This window comes from Clytia hemisphaerica, unplaced genomic scaffold (genome assembly GCF_902728285.1).
Source record: "Clytia hemisphaerica strain Z4C2 unplaced genomic scaffold, Clytia hemisphaerica genome assembly, whole genome shotgun sequence".
Taxonomy (NCBI): domain Eukaryota; kingdom Metazoa; phylum Cnidaria; class Hydrozoa; order Leptothecata; family Clytiidae; genus Clytia; species Clytia hemisphaerica.
In genome coordinates, this window is record NW_027104191.1 from 177440 (window position 1) to 198801 (window position 21362).

Consider the following 21362-nt stretch of genomic DNA (forward strand, 5'->3'; position numbering starts at 1 on the left):
GTCATTCAAAGGAAAAAATCTGTATTCGGGAACGGACGGAATAATTTAGCGCACGCGCAAACTAAAATGGTGATTTCAATTTTATCAACGAATGCTGCAGTAAATAATAATATGCAAACTATTGCGTTTCGTTATGGTGAACAAAAGTACGCATGCGCACTGGATGAGAATTGTCCAATGAGATTTAACGATATGGAAACACAGTCTCGACATCATGCACAAATACATTCGTCCGAAAAACCTTTTGTGTGTCCGATTTGTTTTCATGGAAGGAAAAACAATATATTGGTTTCTTTTGAAACACTAGCAGACTTGCGAAGACATGAAAGAAAAGTTCATGAGGTGGTTAAAAATAAACGAGACAGTTAACAATATGGTTGCACAAATAGAATCGATTTAAAGGTATTACTTTTAAATGAGAGTGAATATCGTTTGCTTACTCATCAATTTTAATTCACAAGCCTTTTGATATTGAATTGACACAGGTGTGAAGTAAGATTGGTCAGAAAGACATATTTTTGCTTATATCAGCACAATATAACAAAAGGCAGACACTCTCCTGATATGAAACATGTGCCTGATGTGAAACGGGAACACTTATGCAAAAATAAAACCTTTAATAATACGGTGTATAGGAAGAATCTGTTTACTTATTGGTATAATGTATTACCGACCATGTTATTATTTATATCAACAGTAAATACGAGCAACCGTGAACAATCTTAAAATTACATTACTGTAAGAGTATTAATTTTGTTGGTTAACCAAAATGAGAATGGTTTTAATTTACCGAATAGGGAAAATGTAGACACAAATGTAAAACACATGAAAACTGCTACCGTCGTTTTAAGATTCCCACTTCCGTACTAAGATTCTTGTCACTTTTCCGGAATCTTTCCGCTGTTTTGAGCGGTATAACCGGCATGGGATTGGAAAAGGTTTGTTTCTAAATGTACGGAAAATCTTGTGTTTACTGACGAAACTTCCTAATTTCCCGAAGCTTATTTTTCAATTTCAACTACCCGAAGTCCTTGTCTTCTTTCTGGTAGTAAAGTGGCAAAGGAATCTTAGTGTGAAAATGGGAATCTTATACAAAACGACGGTATAAAGTACAGTATAATATGAATAATTATTATGAGCACGATGAACATAATACCTGTAATGGGCCTGTAACCTCTTTCGATCTACGGGCAGTTATTGCACTGCACAAGGTGTACACACACGGGACACACACTGTGAGAGTAGATTTTTCCAACCAATTACAAGTAAACTTGATTTCAATTTTCATGAATGGATTGAAAGAGTCTGGATACATCTTACTTTTGTTGGCAATGATTTCTAGCTTCGTTTTCATCTCGTTGTTTCGTCATTGTTGTACCCAGAGAACCACTTCTTGATATTGAAAAACAAAATGATGAAAACAGCAATACTCATAATTCTGCTTGATTCCGTGAAAGAAGAAATTGAAACATGAAATTTGAATATAATATATACACACACCTTGACGTTGGTCCTTCCGCCAGCTTAATATTTTTCATAAAGCGATTTTTTGACATTTTGACGATCGTTTTACCTATAACTTGTTGTTTGTTTAATTAGACTTAAAGGGACATAACAGTACTTGCGAAATTTGTAAACAAACTGTATGTAGCGGATAAAAAATCAAAACTAATGTCACATGTCAAAATAAAAAATCAAACCAAATATGGCTAATTTTGATTGTTCAATTGTTTTACATAAGTTTGTTTTGGACACGTGATTTTAATTGTTCTTTTTAATGACACGTGGTTCGCGCAATGTTTATATTTTACTACTTTAATGTCCCTTTAATCTTCGTCTTATATTATGATTATTCATCATAAATTGAATTCTGAGTAACTGATGGACACGACGTTTCATAATATTAGAGAGGATCTTTTATACATACCTTATATTATAACTTTACAATATATTAGTATCTTCAGTCCGAAAAAGTGGTTTCCGTTGTCCGGATTGATGGTAACTCAGTATACCCTAAAAAATATCTGTGCTAACTTTCAGTTTGATGGCAATTCTGTCCAGGTCTCAGGCTAATTCTACCTGACTATTATAAATTTACAATATATTAGTATTTTCAGGAGTGCTCCGAGTTAAGTCAAAGTTTAGCCATACGAAATTTGAAATCGATAGCACGATTAGACGTCAATATTTGAAACTTATGGAAGCTTTGTTTGGACCGACCGGTATAAATAACTGTAGTTTATATTATTCCTTGAATCCAAAATGTTACAACGATTAAATGTGAGATTGTAATGTTGATGATAACATTGATATACTCGTTATCAAAGTGAGTGACCAGAAAACGACAATGACTAGCATAAGTTGAACATTTATGAAGTCTCACGTTTATAAGCAAATCAAAGCTGAAATGTTTGAGAAAAACTAAACATTGCCTTAATAAAGTGTGACTGAGTTCTTCTAAAAAAAAGAATGTATTAAAGAGTGTGTTCATGGTGATATTTAAGAATATACTACAGTAAGACATTGCCATCGTAAATAAAGTCAATGGATGAGATGAGAAGAGAAAAGACAAAGACAATCTAGCTTTATTACGATAATGTTAGATCTTCTGATTTCTGACAAAGTTTTTCAATAAGCAATTTTGGGTCTGACTCACAAACAATAATGTCCATAGCTTCTTTATAAATGAATCCTTCGTTCTTTGAATGGTCAATCTGGAAGTAATAAATGTACGGTTAAGATTATAAAAGGTTTGCAATTGCATTGATCAACCCTCGTACATATGCAGCACAAAAAATGGGGGGGGGGGGGGGTGAAGATTGAAGAGGCCCAACTTCAAACTGTCAAATCTGAAAAACGCAAGAAGTTAATTGAGTACCGTTTAAAAGAGGACGAAATCTCTATCGTAACGAGATAGGCCTATTAGCCCATTAAGTGCCAGCATTGCTATCATATGAAATCGCTTAATATTTTTTGTCCTGTACGAGTAGGTCTGGACCTAGAAGCGCTACAATCCATGGCGCCCGTTTTTTGAGTAGATCGAGATTAGCATTTGATTGTAAGCATATTTGAGATAAAAAATCTTTGGAAGTGGGGGAGTGGTGGCATTTAATGGGTTAAGGGTGTTACACCCACACTTATTTTTCCGCCCGGAAGGAACAATATCAGTGGTGAATTGGGAAAGAAATTCACTTTTTTTTAATGTTTACTTACAAATTCTAAGAGCTTATCATAATATCCGTTAACATTTAAAATTCCAATTGGCTTTTTGTGAATCCCAAGATGGCGCCTGAAAAAAATAAATTTATTTTATATCAATATTTCACATTTTGCTGAATTAATTTCGTGTGCAGCTTTTTAGCTCCCCTTCATTCGTCCCGAAAACTTTTGTTAATCCAATTAAAATGTGCTTCAGCTCAAAATACCTAGGTTGTCTACCGTATTGAACAAGACACAAGATTTCAACCAGTATTTTACACTTTTTTGATGGCCAAATAACCAAAGAACAAGTTAAAAATATTTTAAGGCCTTGTACGGACTCAAAAAAAACCAATTTCTGAGCACAAAATGCTCACAAAATGGTAAAATTAAGAACATCATTATAAACATTTTTAGCTTTTAAAACTCAAAACTTCTTATGTTCTTATAAAAAAACGTGCGTGTTTAAAATAAGGAGCAGTTCTACTTTAATATCTCAAAGAAAATGATATATAGACACGGATCAAACAAGCTAGATGCTGAATGACCCAACCTGATGATGAAAATTAGATAGCAATAAGGAGAAAAATGTAAACCATTAGTTAGAAAATATAGCGTCTAGTGAAATTGCATAACGCATTAAATTTTATCATTGATTGTTGATTGGGGGAGAGGGAAGGGGAGTAGGGAAAAAAATAGAAAGTTCCGGTTGCAAAAATCAGTTTTATTGACAATTGAATCATGCTTGATGGTGGGCATTATTATCAATAATGTTTTTGTGTGAAAAAAAAGAAACAAGCGATACTTTTATGGACCTACCTGGTTGTGCATTTAACACATATATAATTGATATCTACGTGAGCGTGACCATTAAACAATAATTCAGAACACAAATAGTGACGATCTATTAAAATTAGTCGTTTGTTTCTTATAAAAAAACGTTTAGAAACCAAAATTTCATGCCCTTGAAATATTCTTTCTTATCGGCGATCCAAAAAATATCTGCAGTCTGATTGGTTAAAAAGAGTACAATATATCTTGTATTTTACATGTAAAAATATAAATTGACAAAAAGATGTTGTTGCATTGTAGCGGTAGCAGCAATCTAACGTCACTTTGCTACAAAAGTGCCCTGCGTTTTTTTCCAAAACAAAAAGCGCATTTTTTGGGTCACCGATAAACCAGTTATCAGACATTTGCTCGTACAATATGGAAATATTTCACTCATTCCAGATTTTCCGTATATTTTCCTCGCCTAAAGGCTCGTAAAATATTGTACGGGAAAATCGCGGAACTCGTAAAATATTTCCCATATTGTACTCGCAAATGTCTGATAACTATTACATATTCAAGACTTCGTGTTAATGATCCCGCTTTTTAGCCGTTTTTTGGCCCAAATTTGCCCCAAAGTTTTTTTTTCGAAAATCGGGCTCCGTCACATTTGAGGGTTTATAGTTAATCTTTGTGCAAAAAATCATAAAGAATCAAAGAGCCAATCTCGAGAAAAGCTAATACCTAACTATTGATAATGTGCTTATAAATAAATATCAATTTTGGCCAGTTTTTCTATAAAAACACGCCAAGCAACCAAAACGTCATGTCTAAACACACACATTCTTCAAAAGTAAGCCCTCATGAGCAAATAAAACATCTATCTCATAAAAAAATTGAGTAATTGAACTAAGAACATTGATGTATGCGTAATAATAGTGATTCTTATAGATAAACATGCGTTTTTTGAGCCAACAAAATTTTTTTGAAAAATCTGCTTGAGCCATATAATGGTACCCTACTTTCATGCAAAAAATCAGAAAAAGTTAATGATCCAATTTTTCACATAGTCCAAAAAAAACCGTTTTTTAGCTCTTTTTCGGCCCAAATTTGCCTAAAAGTTTTTTTTGCTGAAAATCGGGCGCCGTCACATTCGACGGTTTATGGTCATGCACCTTTGTGCCAAAAATCAGAAAAAACTAATGAGCCAATCTCGAGAAAAGCTGGTAACGAACGCACTAACTAACTAACTAACATGGGTTAATTTATAGGACCTCCACCGGGGTAGGTCCAAAAACTATGAGGAAAAAGTCCAATGAAAATCTGAAAAAAACGACGATTTCCGGCATATTTCTGGCATTTTCGGCCGGAAAAAAAATTTGCTCAAAAATCCGAATAGGCCATGTTTTGGGCATTGCTAATACGCATCTTTGTGCAAAAAATCTGAAAAAACTAATGATGTAATCTCGAGAAAGTGCCAAAAAAAACGGTTATTCCGGCATATTTCCGACATTCTCTGCGGGAAAATCTTTTCTTCGAAAATTGAGCTCCTTCACATTTTGGGAATCACCATTTAGCATCACTGTGCAAAAAAATCGGAAAAAACTAGGGATGAAAATTCGAGAAAATGTCAAAAAACCGGTTTTTTCGGCATATTTCCGGCATTTTCGGCAGGAAAAAAATGTTTTTCGAAAATCGGGCTCCGTCACATTTTAGGTATTGTCATTTTGCATCAGTGTGCAAAATTTCATTAAAAAATATAAAGTCCGGCGAAAATAGGTTGTTCCGGCGATTTTTAAATAGTTCCGGCTTCAAAAATCAATTTCATTGAAAATTTAAACATGCTTGATGGTGGGCATTGCTATTAATAATATTTTTGAATGAAAAAGCAACCAATTATAAGGAAAAAGTCCAATGAAAATCCAGAAAAACGGCGATTTCCGGCATATTTCCGGCATTTTCGGCCGGAAAAAATTTTTTCTCAAAAATCGGACTCGGCCATGTTTTGGGCATTGTTAATACGCATCTTTGAGCGAAAAATCAGAAAAAAACTAAGGATAAAATCTCGAGAAAAGCTGGTAACAGACTGACGGACGGACGGAAAGGTTAAATTAAAGGACCTCCGAGGTAGGTCCAAAAAGATTATGGCGTAGCCAAGTGAATCGAGGAAGAAAGTGAAAGTAAGTTGGACAGATTGAAAAGAAATCTATACTGTATTGGAAGTGAAGAAAAGTAACATACCAAGTGATGATCTCAAAAAGTTCTTCAAGTGTACCATAACCACCCGGTAGAGCGACAAATGCATCTGCCTGTAAAAAGAGATGAGTTGAATGATAATCGGATAGTGTCAAACAGAACAGGGATAACATCTTAGTAATTTTTTTTCTTATGTTTTGATTCAGAAGATCCTGAGGTAGAAAATTTGTAGATGCAAAGTCTCTTAACCCGTCGAGCATCTTGGGGGAGGGCAAAGAGGTCTCCTCGCACTTTAAGGGCATATTGGGAATATCAGCACTTGATCTTACCCTTTCAGCCATTGCAGCCTTTCTTGCATGCATTGTATCAATAACAATGATTTCACCATACCCCTCAATGGGACCTTCAAAACGTTCTAAAATGTTAAACAATCAATTATTTAACCAATTGAACAAATTTTCAAATATTTTTTGATTTTCAGAAAATTAAGAAAAAATGCTTATCAAGCGGGGTAAAAAAGTGGGCGGCATCTCGGTACTCCAAGTTGCCGGTACATGATAGAACATGTTGCCAGCTGCATTTAAAGGTTTTTATTACTTTTACATAAGTGTTCCCGTTTCATACCAGAAACATATTTCATATCAGGACAGTGTCTTCCTATTGTTATATTGTGCTAATATAAACAAAAAATGTTTTTCTTTTCCTCTTTCAGACCAATCTTGCTTCATATCCAGGTCAATCCAATGCGAAAAAACTAAAATAATTAAAATTGATGAGCAGACGATATCACTCTCATTTAAAAACAAAACCTCATAGATCATAAATATAGCTAAATTTTCAAATACTTGTTTAGTACAAACTTCAAGAATAGGTAAAAAACTCCTGCTTTGAGGTTATGTAAATTCACCTGTGAAAAACTTGGGTATAATCCCAGTGACTTGTCGACCACCATCGTGAACAGCTTTTGCAACACAACCCATCAGACCAGTTTTTCCTGAACCATAAATCAAATCAAGTTCTTTTTCAACCATTACTCCACCAAATTCTAAACAGTAGTTGAAATAAAAAAACATAAGCACATGTCCTTCTTTATATTCAGATACAGTTGAAACTCTCTAATTCGACGTTCTACTATTCGACAGGCTCCCTTATTCGATGAAATTTAAAGTACCCGTCAACAAATAACTCTCATAAACGACGCTCCCTTATTCGATAAGCTCACTTATTCGATGAAAATCCAATTCCCCTTGAAGATCGAATTAGAGAGCGTCAACTGTACCTCATATGGTGTTTTTTTTAATACATCAGAATAAAAATTGTGTTAACGATATTAATTTCATAAAGATACCAATCACAAACTTTGACAACTAAGCCTTGACGACCAGGGTTTACTACTATCATCTCCAATAAAAATTATCTCATCTTTACCGGGAAGGAATCATACTTACTAAAGGGAAAGAAGCCATAGAAATAAATGTTTATCTTACAGTATCAACAGTCAAAAGGTACAGACTTAGCCCTAGAAATCAGAGCCGGAAAATATCTAATATTAGGATACACGTTTTTTTCTAAAATTTTAGAAGCCTTCAAATGTTCTTAACCTTGTGACTTTTAAGCCTAAAAATGTTCTTAACATGTTCTTATTTTCACCATTCTTTGAGCAATTTTGTCCATTTTCATAAGAAATTGGGTATTTGAGAGTCCCCAAAGCCTTATAATGTTCTTAACTTATACTTAACATTTTGGCCATCGAAGCCTTATGTTCTTCTATAGTTTGTACTTATAAAAAAACGTGTAATCAAACAGCGAGACATACCAGCAGCTGCATCAAGGTAAACTTGGTTGATTTGACTACATGATCCACAATAAACCAGTATGTTCTTCATTCTGTTTCTTTTTAGTATTTGGTTTTTCAAATATACAATAATTTCTTTATTTTCATTTCTGTAATGATATCGAAAGAAAATACGATAAATTGCATGACAACACTTGGAAGTTCGAGAAATTTTAAATTCAATGTCAATTTTAAATGGAAAACATAAAAAAAGATCTCAGCTACAGATTCAAAAGATTTGACTTTTCTGTATTTCGAATCGTCAAATATTGAATCTTTGCTTTTAATCATTGATCAGTAAATTATCCAAAAAGGTGTAACGAAGCAAAAATAATAATCTTCTTAATTCATGAATAGAAAATACATTACAAAGCCTTAGTGTCTTCAAATAAATTCAAAGTAAAAGTTATATACAACTGAAAATATCTAAACCTATAAAAAATGCTGATAAAAATTATCGACCGCCGGAGGCGGTTTCTTTCATAGTGGTACGCTAATCTCGTTTTGCCTTGGCTCGTTACTTTGTCTGCCATTTACTTTCGGTTTTTTTAACTAGATAACCCAGGTGTTTCTCTTTTTTTCCCTGAATATGTCTTTGATTCGGAATTGAATAATCGAGACATGAAAAATGACTATATTGTAATCTGTTTTCAATGAATAATCTAAAATGTACTGGAGATGACATGTAGGCGTTAATAATGTGCGCGCGCTCTTTCGCGAGCGTGATGCGTGATGGAAGGCGGTCGTTTCAGTGTGGTTTAGATCCACACTGTGACCTAGTCTTTGATTCTCCACTTCTACAAAAATATAATACAAATATTTAAATGCCTTTTCTGTCATAAGTTTTTTGCAAATATCCTGCGAATGACGTTTACCCTTTAAGATATGAAGGACCCAGTGTTTTTGTTAATCAATTTCCATCAAAAACGCCTTTGGTTTCTAGTTTCTTCATGATAGTATTTAATTGTTCTTGTTCCTCTTGGCGATCTTCTATTAACCATTTCAGAACCATTGGTGTGAAATACGAAATTATGATATCCACTCCTACAAGAAGTAAAAATAGAGATTTAGCGATATTGGCGAGAGCAATGGAAACACTACAACCGTATTTACTTTATAAGCCTTATGCTAGGTCAGGAGGTACACATCGTTTCTTTAAACTTAATAAGTTAAGAACAAGGTGTCATGTGTATTTTAAAATAAGTGATTGTTTAATTTCCAAATTCGTTCATCTGTTTGGAGGGGAGTGAATAGATTGAGACATTTTTCAATTAAGTTTGGCGTTCACATATTTGGCTAACCCATAATCAGTTTTGGGGAAAATTTAGTCCCCTGCTAGTGATAAACTAACATAAACTAGAAACAGGGTTGCCGGCAACCAATATCTGTAGGGCGGGAGGGAGGTAAAAAATTTCTGAGACTTGAACACCGCCATCTTAAACCTTGTTTGTGCTTTGAGAGTATAGCCAATATCGCACGGAACCAAGTGAGAAGTAAGGCTACTTGCAGGCGTGACGCCCCTGTAGTACCGCAGGCGGAATAAGTGATTTAGACGATTTAAAATTAAACTACGATTTAACTACTTATTGTTAAATAAACATTTAATTTCCAAATTCGTTCATCTGTTTGGAGGGGAGTGAATAGATTGAGACATTTTTCAATTAAGTTTGGCGTTCACATATTTGGCTAACCCATAATCAGTTTTGGGGAAAATTTAGTCCCAACCGAAGGTATCCCCAAAACAAGACAATGGTTGCAGACTGACCAGACAACATAACAATAAAAAGGAGGAAATAACCAATAAAAAATAAACAGTTAAATATGATAAATCCTAAATATGATGAAATCTAAATTAATTAAACGACTATATACAACTATCTAGCCACTGGTAGTTCTATTGATATTCTTACTTGCCCATAACCTAGTACCATAAAAATGAAGCAGTTACAGAAAAAGAAAAACACAAAAAAAAAAATTTGTGCCTGCATCACGCCACCAAAGCACTGAGCGTTGTGAGAGGTAGTGACGAAAACTTGCCCTGTACCACGTGAGCCAAGCAACTACCTGTCATAGTCTATTAGAAAACGAACTCAGCCTGCGATACAATACAAACTATGATGATCTTGCCAGCTTTCCAGCCCACCATATTGAGGACTGAAACCCAACTACCACTTAGCTATCTGGGAACCAGGTACCCCTAAATTCCCTTAAAATTTCAATTAAATAATTCCAGTCTAAAGTAATACAATGAATGTAACTTAACTATAAAGCTTAGAAAAATCCCTAGGAAACGATAAAACCTACATCACACAATACACTCACACATCGATCTCAGAGTCACTTTTAGGGTTGAAACCAGACCGCCGTCAAGGTTTCTGAGAGAACCGAACCGCCGTTCGAAATTCCCTCAAAGAAGTGACTCCCCTTGAGTAGGACCCGACCTGAGACACTTTTAGGGTTGAAACCAGACCGCCGTCAAGGTTTCTGAGAGAACCGAACCGCCGTTCGAAATTCCCTCAAAGAAGTGACTCCCCTTGAGTAGGACCCGACCTGAGACACTTGTAGGGTTGAAACCAGACCGCCGTCAAGGTTTCTGAGAGAACCGAACCGCCGTTCGAAATTCCCTCAAAGAAGTGACTCCCCTTGAGTAGAACCCGACCTGAGACACTTTTAGGGTTGAAACCAGACCGCCGTCAAGGTTTCTGAGAGAACCGAACCGCCGTTCGAAATTCCCTCAAAGAAGTGACTCCCCTTGAGTAGGACCCGACCCGAGACACTTTTAGGGTTGAAACCAGACCGCCGTCAAGGTTTCTGAGAGAACCGAACCCGCCGTTCGAAATTCCCTCAAAGAAGTGACTCCCCTTGAGTAGGACCCGACCTGAGACACTTTTAGGGTTGAAACCAAGCCGCCGTCGAGGTAACCAGACCACCGTCAAGGTTACCAGACGGCCGTCGAAGTTTCTGAGAGAACCGAACCGCCGTTCGAAATTCCCTCAAGAAGTGACTCCCCTTAACTAGGACCCGACCTGAGACACTTTTAGGGTTGAAACCAAGCCGCCGTCGAGGTAACCAGACCACCGTCGAGGTTACCAGACGGCCGTCGAAGTTTCTGAGAGAACCGAACCGCCGTTCGAAATTCCCTCAAGAAGTGACTCCCCTTAACTAGGACCCGACCTGGGACATAAACACACATAACACACTCACAAAGCTCTCGTATTTATTGTAACATCTGGAGTGCCACTGGCCTAGCCTTTGAATTAACCAAGAACTTATTTCATCATTTTCCAAGATTCAATTTTACTGCAGAAAGAAGACTGATTTTGCAGGATGCGTAAATAAACGGAACTTTCCCTTAAACTTTCATTTTATGCCTGTTAATTTTGGTCGATGTTCTGTGTATACTTTGGTCTGGGATATTTCCAGAAAATTGTTAGCTCATCTTCTATGCCCAAGCTTTAAGTTGTCACCCTTAAAAACAAAAAACACTGATTTCCTAGTTTTCCATATGTTATTCTACTTGAGTTGTATTGGCTTTTGTCAATCTTCTGCCTTGACTCGCCTTCTGTACATTTAAACCAGCCTCTTCTGAAGAAGAAAAATCTAGTTGATCAACAAATACTCTAGATACACCCCAATTCATTACTTGTCTGTATAAAATTTTGATTACTTGTTGTTGACCCTTTATGTAAACTGCCTCTTCATTCTAGCCTCTAGATAGAAATTCATGACTATGCTTTACACTCAGTCAATATAGTTAGTTATAAATATAAATCAGAAACCAGCTAACATATAATCAAATAACTATAATAGTATATTATAAGTATAGTTTAACCTCTTAATGACCTTAATCCAAACCAAAAGGGGGCCTCAGTGCAAGATTATATTGTAAAATAGATGTAAAGGAGAGTATTTGAGCTCTGCCTGAGCCATGAATTCTTATCCTCTTGTCGAATCTCATAATAATATCCACCCATCTGAATTGAAGTTTCAAACATGTGTTTTTTTTTTTATGAGTACTTTGAAATATCTATTTCTCCTTACACAGGAACATTTGTCAAAATGTCAAAGTGAGCTTGCCATGCAATATTTGAGAATAAGTTAAGTGGTCAGGTGTGATAAGTTTAAGTTAGACCAAACAACCATGTAGTTCATCAGTTCCGTCTTCAAGACAACTATTTCTAAGTATACTCTCTTGAAACACCACCCCAGCGGCAATCACCTTGGCCAACATCCCAGCATATCCAGCGGCAATCACCTTGGCCAACATTCCAGCATATCCAGCGGCAATCACCTTGGCCAACATCCCAGCATATCCAGCGGCAATCACCTTGGCCAACATCTCAGCATCTCCAGCGACAATCTCCTAGGCCAACATCCCACCACGCCCAGCAGCGACAATCTCCCTAGCCATTTCAGCATGTCATTTGGCATCTCATTGGTTGGTGTCTCATGTTTTTCTAACAAAATTCCTTCTTTGACAAAAAATCCGTTACAACAGGACACCACAAAGCTCATACTCAACTCATTTCAACATGAATACGAGATTGTTAAAGCCCATTATACTGCACTACAAAACAGTGTCTTATTTTGCAAAGTAAACGGTCCAATGCACAAAATACTTTACTCTCTACGAACTTCCATGCTCAAAGTATCCACTGCTCTCAATAACATGATGTTTTCGAATCGATAGCGAAGGATATAATACGATTCTTGAGGCAGAATAAAAAATTTCTGAGACTTGAACACCGCCATCTTAAACCTTGTTTGTGCTTTGAGAGTATAGCCAATATCGCACGGAACCAAGTGAGAAGTAAGGCTACTTGCAGGCGTGACGCCCCTGTAGTACCGCAGGCGGAATAAGTGATTTAGACGATTTAAAATTAAACTACGATTTAACTACTTATTGTTAAATAAACAATATCTTGTTTTTTATTTTCCGAATCGAGCTCGGGGTAAATTTGCTGGATCACGCAATTTTGGGATAATTCATTTTTAAATAATGTAATTTGGTTTTTATAGGCTAACAACGGTCCTCTCGTCTTCTAACAATAGGTCATTGAAACGTGTCATTAATACCTTGAGGGAACTTATTTTGGCGGGAACTAATTTTGACGAGCGGCCAAAATCCTGAACATTTTTAATTTTGGCGAAAACTTATTTTGGCAATTGATGATTTTTTTTTAAATTTGGCGGGAACTAATTTTGGCGAATGACAGCATAATTCTGTTCTATTTTGCCTTATTTTGCAAACTCAAGAAGTTATTTAGGCAAAATACCAAAAAAATTAATTTTGCCGAGAACTTATTTTGGCGAGTGAGCAAAATATTTAATTTTAACGGGAACCAATTTTGGCCAATCCGTCTAAATTCGCCGAATGCGCCGAATTCGCCAAAATTAGTTCCCTTGGGGGAAGGTAGTACCGAATTTCGAGATAAATAAATAAAATGCCTATACCAGCTCTTTGCATACAAGTAAAATTTTCGTAGACCAATTTTTTCATTTGAAAGATTCCTTTCTCGACAGCTGCGTGCATCATTGCGTATTCACCAGATACCTCAAAAATGAAAGTGACATTACAAATCAATTATAAACACAAACTAGTTTACCCAATAAAAATCTGTTTGTTTATCGAAACCCGATAGACACTACGATGCTGGAAACAACATACATACACGTTTTTATAAGGACTAATTGTATGAGAACATAACGCTTCGACGGCCAAAATATTAAGAAAAAGTTAATGACTTGACATTTAAGGTTTCGGGGCCTCTAGAAGACCAAATTTCTAAGGAAACCACAAAAATATTCACAAAATGGTGAACAATTAAAACATTTTAATCAAGCCTAAAAACTAGAAAAAAGTTAAGAACATCCGAAAGTTGAAATGCTGTTGGATCTTCTTATAAAAAACTTGTAGTTATAAACCAGTAGCTTTGTTTGAATAAATAAAACAAGGATTCTTACCTGGTATGCAGCGATTGGATGGTGAGGGTGCTGTGGTAACAAGAAAGAAAACAATAGAAAGTAGTCTATTAAATACCAGACTTTGAATTGAGCCTTACTTAACATTCAGACCTATTGAAAAAGACAAATTGTAGTTTATACAATCTGATATTGGGCTATTCCAGAAATAGTCAGTACTCCCTATGTTGAGGAGGTGAGACGTCCAGGGGCCACCTTGAAAATGAAAAATCCATGGTGTACAATTAAAATGAAGTGGAAAATCAGTAAAACGGGGTGGTCCAAAAAATACGAAAGAAAATCCTAGGGGTGTCCTGAAAAATTGAAAAAAATCCAGGGTGGTCGTATTATCAATATAACACCGTTGTTACTGTAATCCAGGGTGGTCGTACTATCATTATAACACCGTTGTTACTGTAATCCAGGGTGGTCGTACTATCATTATAACACCGTTGTTACTGTAATCCAGGGTGGTCGTACTATCCTTATAACACCGTTGTTACTGTAATCCAGGGTGGTCGTACTATCATTATAACACCGTTGTTACTGTAATCCAGGGTCGTCGTACTATCATTATAACACCGTTTTGTTACTGTACTACAGGGTCGTCGTATTATCATTATAACACCGTTGTTACTGTACTACAGGGTCGTCGTACTATCATTATAACACCGTTGTTACTGTACTACAGGGTCGTCGTACTATCATTATAACACCGTTGTTACTGTACTACAGGGTCCGTACTATCATTATAACACCGTTGTTACTGTACTACAGGGTCGTCGTACTATCATTATAACACCGTTGTTACTGTACTACAGGGTCGTCGTACTATCATTATAACACCGTTGTTACTGTACTACAGGGTCGTCGTACATCATTATAACACCGTTGTTACTGTACTAGGGTCGTCGTACTATCATTATAACACCGTTGTTACTGTACTACAGGGTCGTCGTACTATCATTATAACACCGTTGTTACTGTACTACAGGGTCGTCGTACTATCATTATAACACCGTTGTTACTGTACTACAGGGTCGTCGTACTATCATTATAACACCGTTGTTACTGTACTACAGGGTGGTCGTACTATCATTATAACACCGTTGTTACTGTACTACAGGGTGGTCGTACTATCATTATAACACCGTTGTTACTGTACTACACAGACTATACAGAGGTTCTAAATTTCGAACGGAGATCCTATAATGATAAACAGAATAGCAGAGGGCCTATGAGATTAAAGGCTTACTGATAAAACATGCAAAAAGATTCCTTGTTTCACTTACCTTCTGTTTAATATCACGGACAATATCTAAATACATCATGGACGGTTTGACCATTACAATATCCGCATTCTCTACTATGTCACGATCCTATAAAAAAAGAAAAACAATAAATCTTGCCATAAGAACCCAAACAACAGCGAGTTTATGTATTTGCACTTTCGAGGAACCTAAAGTTATGGACACCTGAAGTCTTCAAAATTTTGGATGTTATTATAAAAAAACACGCTTAAATACGTAATTACGATTTTCATGGTATTATTGTTGTTTGATTCTTGATTCTTTTAAAGCTACTTTGAATATTAGTCAATTCATGATAATGCACCATTGCAATATCTTCAACGGACTCTACAGCTGATTGGTTGAAAGTGACGTATTGACTGTTTTTACGTCACTTACAACCAATCAGCTATTGGCGGTCCGTGATGTAATGTCAGAAGACATTGCAATTGTGCATATCATGAATAGTTAAATGGACTTACAACAGCTCTGTTTGCCAGACCAGAAGAAGCAGGGGGTAATTGACATCCATCACGATTGCCAGTTATCGGTGTCGAATCGCAAGCACCTCTGTCAAATTATGTAAAAAATGATAAAACCTTACAAATACGGAAACTGAGAAATTAAAAATCCTTTCCTTTCTACTTTCCCACGAAAGATGCAACGGATACTAAGGTTTGGTCCCGGCTATCAATATTATCTTTAATCTTTATAAAATGGGATAAAAATAACGGACTGAAACTCAATGAAGATCGATATTCCCATATTTTTTATGGTTTGGGATTTCAATTCTTTTGTTTTCAGAAGTCAGAAAATTCAACGGTGAAAGGAAAAATAGTAAATAATATTTTGCAGTGAGTATTGATTTATTTGATTATTTTCAGTGGAGACAAAACTTGGAGGATAATTTTCCACCGGCGGAGATATTTTGGCCAATATCCAGTCGGAAGGGGTCCCAGTGGGTCTGTGGGAAGGGGATGTTTAATGAGATAAAAAGATACCTGAATGGGCCATACATACAAGATGAGAACTTTGCAGAATAACTCATTATTGCACACTAGGGGAAAAAGAATAAGAAAAGTAAAAACAAATTGAATGAAAGAGAGATAAATTTCTTGTTACTTGTGTAACTCTTGAGACAGTAAAAATGTAGAACAAATTATCAGCTTAACCCTTTCCGTGCCCATGTCAAGTATATTTGACCTTTCCGGAAATTTCGACAGGCCCATGTCAAGTATATTTGACATTGCGAAATGTTTTTTAGAATCAATTGAGTAGCCGCACAAGTCATGTCCGGTATATTTGACATTAGGCCTGGCGGTTAACAACTAGTGAGGACAAATATACATGCCATCAGCTGCTCAAAATACTTTTTCATTTTCTCCCGCCGAAAACAACTGCATCGCATCGAAAATTTTTGTCGATTTGTTTTGCCATTTTTCCCCGTGGGCACGGAAAGGGTTAAGTGCAATCTAAAGGGTGAGTGTTACTAAATCAAAGACATGATATTTTGAGAAAGCGTAATTGTCAAACAGCGCCTCCTCCCCCGTTCAATACTGCAAAAGTATTCACTCAACCTTGACCGGGGAAAGGGGGGAGTGCAAAAGTTTGAAAAAGCAGTAATTATGGCAATCTTTTCAATATTTCAGTCCTTGATCGTAGAAATGACTTATGGGTTCTACATAGATAGTTGTTTGTATGAACCAATTGTGTTACCTTTCCACGTAGACATTTATCTTCAAGCACTTTGTCAATAGCACCTACGCGACCGTCATTCATGTCTGATGGTGCAACAATGTCAGCACCTAGAGAGAAAAAAAAGCTTAAAATTCTCTTGCTTTGATTTTACTTGCCTGCAGGAAATTTTACTTGAAGAACAAATGCATAGGTTTTTTGGTGAAGAGAGCTGATTTATGATATTCATGACGTGATGTTTTCTACGGAAAGACCCTGGTTTTTGTAAGTAGTGGCAAATTTTATACGGTTTTTGACAGTAGTGGCAAATTTTATACGACTTTTGTGTAGTTTAAATTTGCCACTACTGGCTAAAACCGGGGTATTGCCGTAGAAAACATTACGTCATGAATATCATGAATTACATGCTCTACATGGTTAAAGGTTGACGATCTCCTACAATTTGCTAAGACAGCATTTTTAAACAAAAGAAAGGAGAACTTTGAAAAATTCTTTTGTTTATAATAAACTTGGAAGAATATTTGGAAGTACAAAGGTCCTAGTTTCATGCGGAAAAAAGCTAAAAAGAATATACCGTGTTTAGCGTAAACCAAAGCTAAATTTGAGATGAATTGAAGTGTGCTTTTAGAATCGACAGCTTGCGAGTTTACATATAACGTCATCTTTTCTGTCTTTGAAAGAGTTTCATCTTTTTTATCATAGTTCGGTCTACGAACTGGTTCATCTGTTAATGTAACTAAAAGAGAAAGGTTGAACAAATAAAGGGAGTACGTTTTAAAAAAAAGGGTCATACCAGTCAAACATCTTGATTTACAAAGGGGATATTCCAGAAAAAAATGAATATGGGGGTGAAGGATATAACATTTTTTGGGAATTTATCCCCCGGACAAGCACATGTTGACCCCCGGACATTCAAAATTACCCCTAAACAGAGAAAGTTTGTCCCTAAAACAAGGCAAATTTTGCAGATTTTTTACTACCCCCAGGACAAAATATTCAATATCATATCCTCCACCCCCTCCCCATGTATAAAGAAGGGAAGAGCCCAATGTTTAAGTTAGTAAAATCTTTCTAATGTAATGGAAATACCCGAAAAAAGGCAGGATTCGACCGCTGTCTGTTAAAAAAGAAACATGATGGTCGAACTCGAAATCCAGCTTTGTTTCAGGTGCTACTGTAATAAAATATGACGTCATCTTGACTTACACATATCAAGAATTGAGAAGACCATTCTGGACAGGCTGATTTACACCTATAGATGGAATTTGTAACACAGAGGATTCTAAGGACTGTGTGTTTTCAGGAAATTTAATCATAAAATACAGTGGTATCTTTTTAACTTGAACCTCTGTAACTCGAATGTCTCCTTAACTCGAACAAATTTGTGTTCCCAGTGTATTAAGTAAAATAATCGTTTTAGAGAACGCTACGATCTTTTGAATAACTAATTACTCCAGCAGAATTTTTTAAGATGATAACGTCATAAATATAATTGATTTGTCTTTTATAACACAGCTGTTACCTAGGTATAAGATAATTTATCCCGTTTTACTGGCTGGAGTACCTTATCAGAGAAAACTTCGTCGGGGAAAATTTTCGTCGGGGAAAAATATTCGTCACTTGGCCAAAATTTCGTCACTTTTCCCCGACGAAGTTTTCCCCGATAGGTAATTTGTTTTTCAATAGACCGTCGCGTTCTGCCAAACGACTATAGACTACAAACAAAGGTATAACACTTACAACAAAGCCCAGACTCTACGAATCCACACAGACAAACGTCGCATGCTACAGTCACGTGACGGAAATGTTTCTTAATCAGCATGATAGCGTCAACTGCAGGATTTTCATCGGTATAATGTAAATGATAAAACACGTCAGTGTCATTCCTCTAGAAAAGAAATATCGCAATAACAGTGAGTTCGACTGACAATCCCTGCATTAATAACACGCATGCGTAATTTGTCGTTCTTTCGTTCTTTTAAACCACGTGTAGTTAATTCCCGTGATAAACAAAGAGGAATGAATCCGGTGTTACAGTAACTTTCGATCGGGGTTGTGGACGGCAAAATTTGTCGTTCTTTTTGTCTATTTTTAGTAATGCAAGATTTGTTTGTCTAATGTTTCTATGGACTGAAACCCAAGCTCTAGTTACTTAAAAGAAACAAAAACTTCACATTTTTAGATCAACAAAAGGCCCATTTGTACACAGTAGTCCAGAATACTCACTTTCTATAAAAACAATATAAGACAATAAGGCTTCGATGACCAAAATATTAAGAATAAGTTAAGAACGTTTTAAGGCTTTATGGACTATAAAACACCCAATTTCTTTAGGAGTTGCACAAAAATACTCACAAAGTGGTGAAATTCAGAACATTTTAAGAACATTTTAAGAACAATTTTAGGCTGAGATCTCAAAAAAATTACATCCGAAGGATTCAAAAATTTTTGATGTTCTTATAAAAAATAACGTGCACTCATGAGATCGAATACACTAACTGGGAAAGTTTGTTTAGTATACGATTCAATAGACCTTATCGGAGTTTTTGATTTTTCTAAAAAAGCAATGCATTGTGGGATTGTTTCGAGTGTATTACAATAGAATTCCCTTCAGGAATTCCTCTGAGAGATTTCTATTGTAATACACTCGCAACAATCCCACGATGCATCATATTTTTAGAAAAATAAAAAACTCCGATAAGGTCTATTCAAACTTATTCTACCTTCTCGACGTCTGTTGGGAATAATATAATTGATTTGAGTCCATTTTCAACCATAGGTTTCAAGTAAGCAAGCAACTTGTTTTTACCAACTCTGAAACAAACACAATACGATAAGATAGATGATAACTCAACTCATGTTAAGACTGCTCTGTTTTTTTCCAAATCTTGTCCAAGTCCAAGTAAAGAAAGTTGCGATCCATTACTTTCAAACCGTAGATGCAAGAAGACTATTTTTCTGCAGACGATTTTGAGAAGAAAACAATTTGTTTTTGAAGTTTGAGTTCGTTATGATTTGAGTGGTTTCGTACCTTCAAAATCTTTGGCGGTCTAGCACTACACACGTCTAGATGAATATGGGTTCAACATCAAATTCAAAATCAAATCCATTCAAATACCTTGATTCAAGACAAAACATTCATATTCATGAATTATAGCAAAAGTTACGCAGCAAGTCTTCATCAAGTATGATCTTAGTATAAATTGGGGACGATAAAATTATACTACCTACTTATATTGTCCTGGCAAAGTGGTGATTTCCTCCAATAGATCAGCCTCTGTACTAAAAACAAAAAAATATTTTTTGTGAACGAAAATGATGATCCATTATGTTGAGAGACCACATCCACTAAGCCTTTTAAAGAAATTCTTACGATTATTTCCACGAGTTCAACGGGGACGAGATGGAGTTTTTACAAGTTCTTATTTGATTTGGTTGGTCGCTAACCAGTAATAAAACAATTTTGTTACTTTTTCTAAAAAGAACGTGCCATTTTTATTACTTCAAATGACCAATTAATAAAGTATCTTATAAAACTCCATCTCATCTGGTTCAACGGTCAGTCGGCTTAGCTTTATTTGAGCAGAACAGAGCATAAGAAGGAAAGATGATTCGAACCACGATCCCCTAGTTTTAGGCGCTGGCGCCTCTTTGTTGACTTGTGAATCAATAGATTTAGAAAATTCTGAGGCGGATTAGGAAAATCAATGTGATGTTCTGTAGAAATTAGAAAGATAAGGCAAGTGGAGAGCTCCTAGTCTTTTTTCATTTATCTGCAGTGGACACTCGCTAATTCGAACTTCTTCTGTTCTAATCTTTCTATAATTCGAGCCTATTTTCATTCCCCATCAAGGCGATCCCTTTCGTAAATTGCTTTATTCATGACATGCATCATTGCAATGTCTTCAACGGACCCAACAGCTGATTGGTTGTAAGTGACGTAAAATCAGGCAACAGGTCATTTGCAACCAATCAGCTATTGGGTCAGTGATGTAATGTCAGAAGGACTTGCAATGGTGCATATCATGAATTTATTTAGAATCTTTCCGTAATTCAAAATAAGGAGATTTCCCGTTCGAGTTCTAAATATCGAGAGCTATCTGCATATCAATACATGGAATTGAAGATATAAAATATTTTTTAGAAAAAATAAGAAATTTCGTACCTCACAAAAACAGGGTACATCATACAATCAGGGGTAATGTTCTGACCACGCCCTTGCCATTTTCTCAATGTGTTGTCATGGAAACCGCCCTGCAGTCTTCTTACGTATTCATTAGACATCTTCAATCGATTTTGTTTTTAGTTTTATTTATGCTGAAAACAGGGTACAAGTAAAAAATGTTAACTGAACCACAAGCTTTTCTTAATAAAAACAATTTTATAAGAACATGATGCTAAAATTTGATCAAAACAGA

The 21362-nt window shown here is 35.9% G+C and overlaps 2 protein-coding genes across 2 annotated transcripts; both read right to left on the reverse strand.

Moving 5' to 3' along the window:
• Window positions 1-2580: 2580 nt before the first annotated feature.
• On the reverse strand, window positions 2581-8105 carry LOC136815037 (uncharacterized). The gene is made up of 6 exons (XM_067071470.1): window positions 7982-8105; window positions 7073-7210; window positions 6495-6580; window positions 6211-6278; window positions 3214-3289; window positions 2581-2714 (listed from the first exon to the last, which is right to left on the reverse strand). Exons 1-6 carry the CDS (start codon window positions 8049-8051, stop codon window positions 2589-2591), a joined length of 564 nt encoding a protein of 187 aa, XP_066927571.1. The 5' UTR covers window positions 8052-8105; the 3' UTR covers window positions 2581-2588.
• Window positions 8106-8829: 724 nt separating this feature from the next.
• On the reverse strand, window positions 8830-21261 carry LOC136815038 (delta-aminolevulinic acid dehydratase-like). The gene is made up of 12 exons (XM_067071471.1): window positions 21110-21261; window positions 20176-20226; window positions 19668-19758; window positions 18685-18832; window positions 17519-17680; window positions 16966-17054; window positions 16251-16306; window positions 15732-15819; window positions 15253-15339; window positions 13964-13993; window positions 13454-13553; window positions 8830-9043 (listed from the first exon to the last, which is right to left on the reverse strand). The coding sequence occupies exons 1-12, from the start codon at window positions 21226-21228 to the stop codon at window positions 8910-8912; spliced, it is 1155 nt and encodes a 384-aa protein (XP_066927572.1). The 5' UTR covers window positions 21229-21261; the 3' UTR covers window positions 8830-8909.
• Between the last annotated feature and the right edge of the window lie 101 nt (window positions 21262-21362).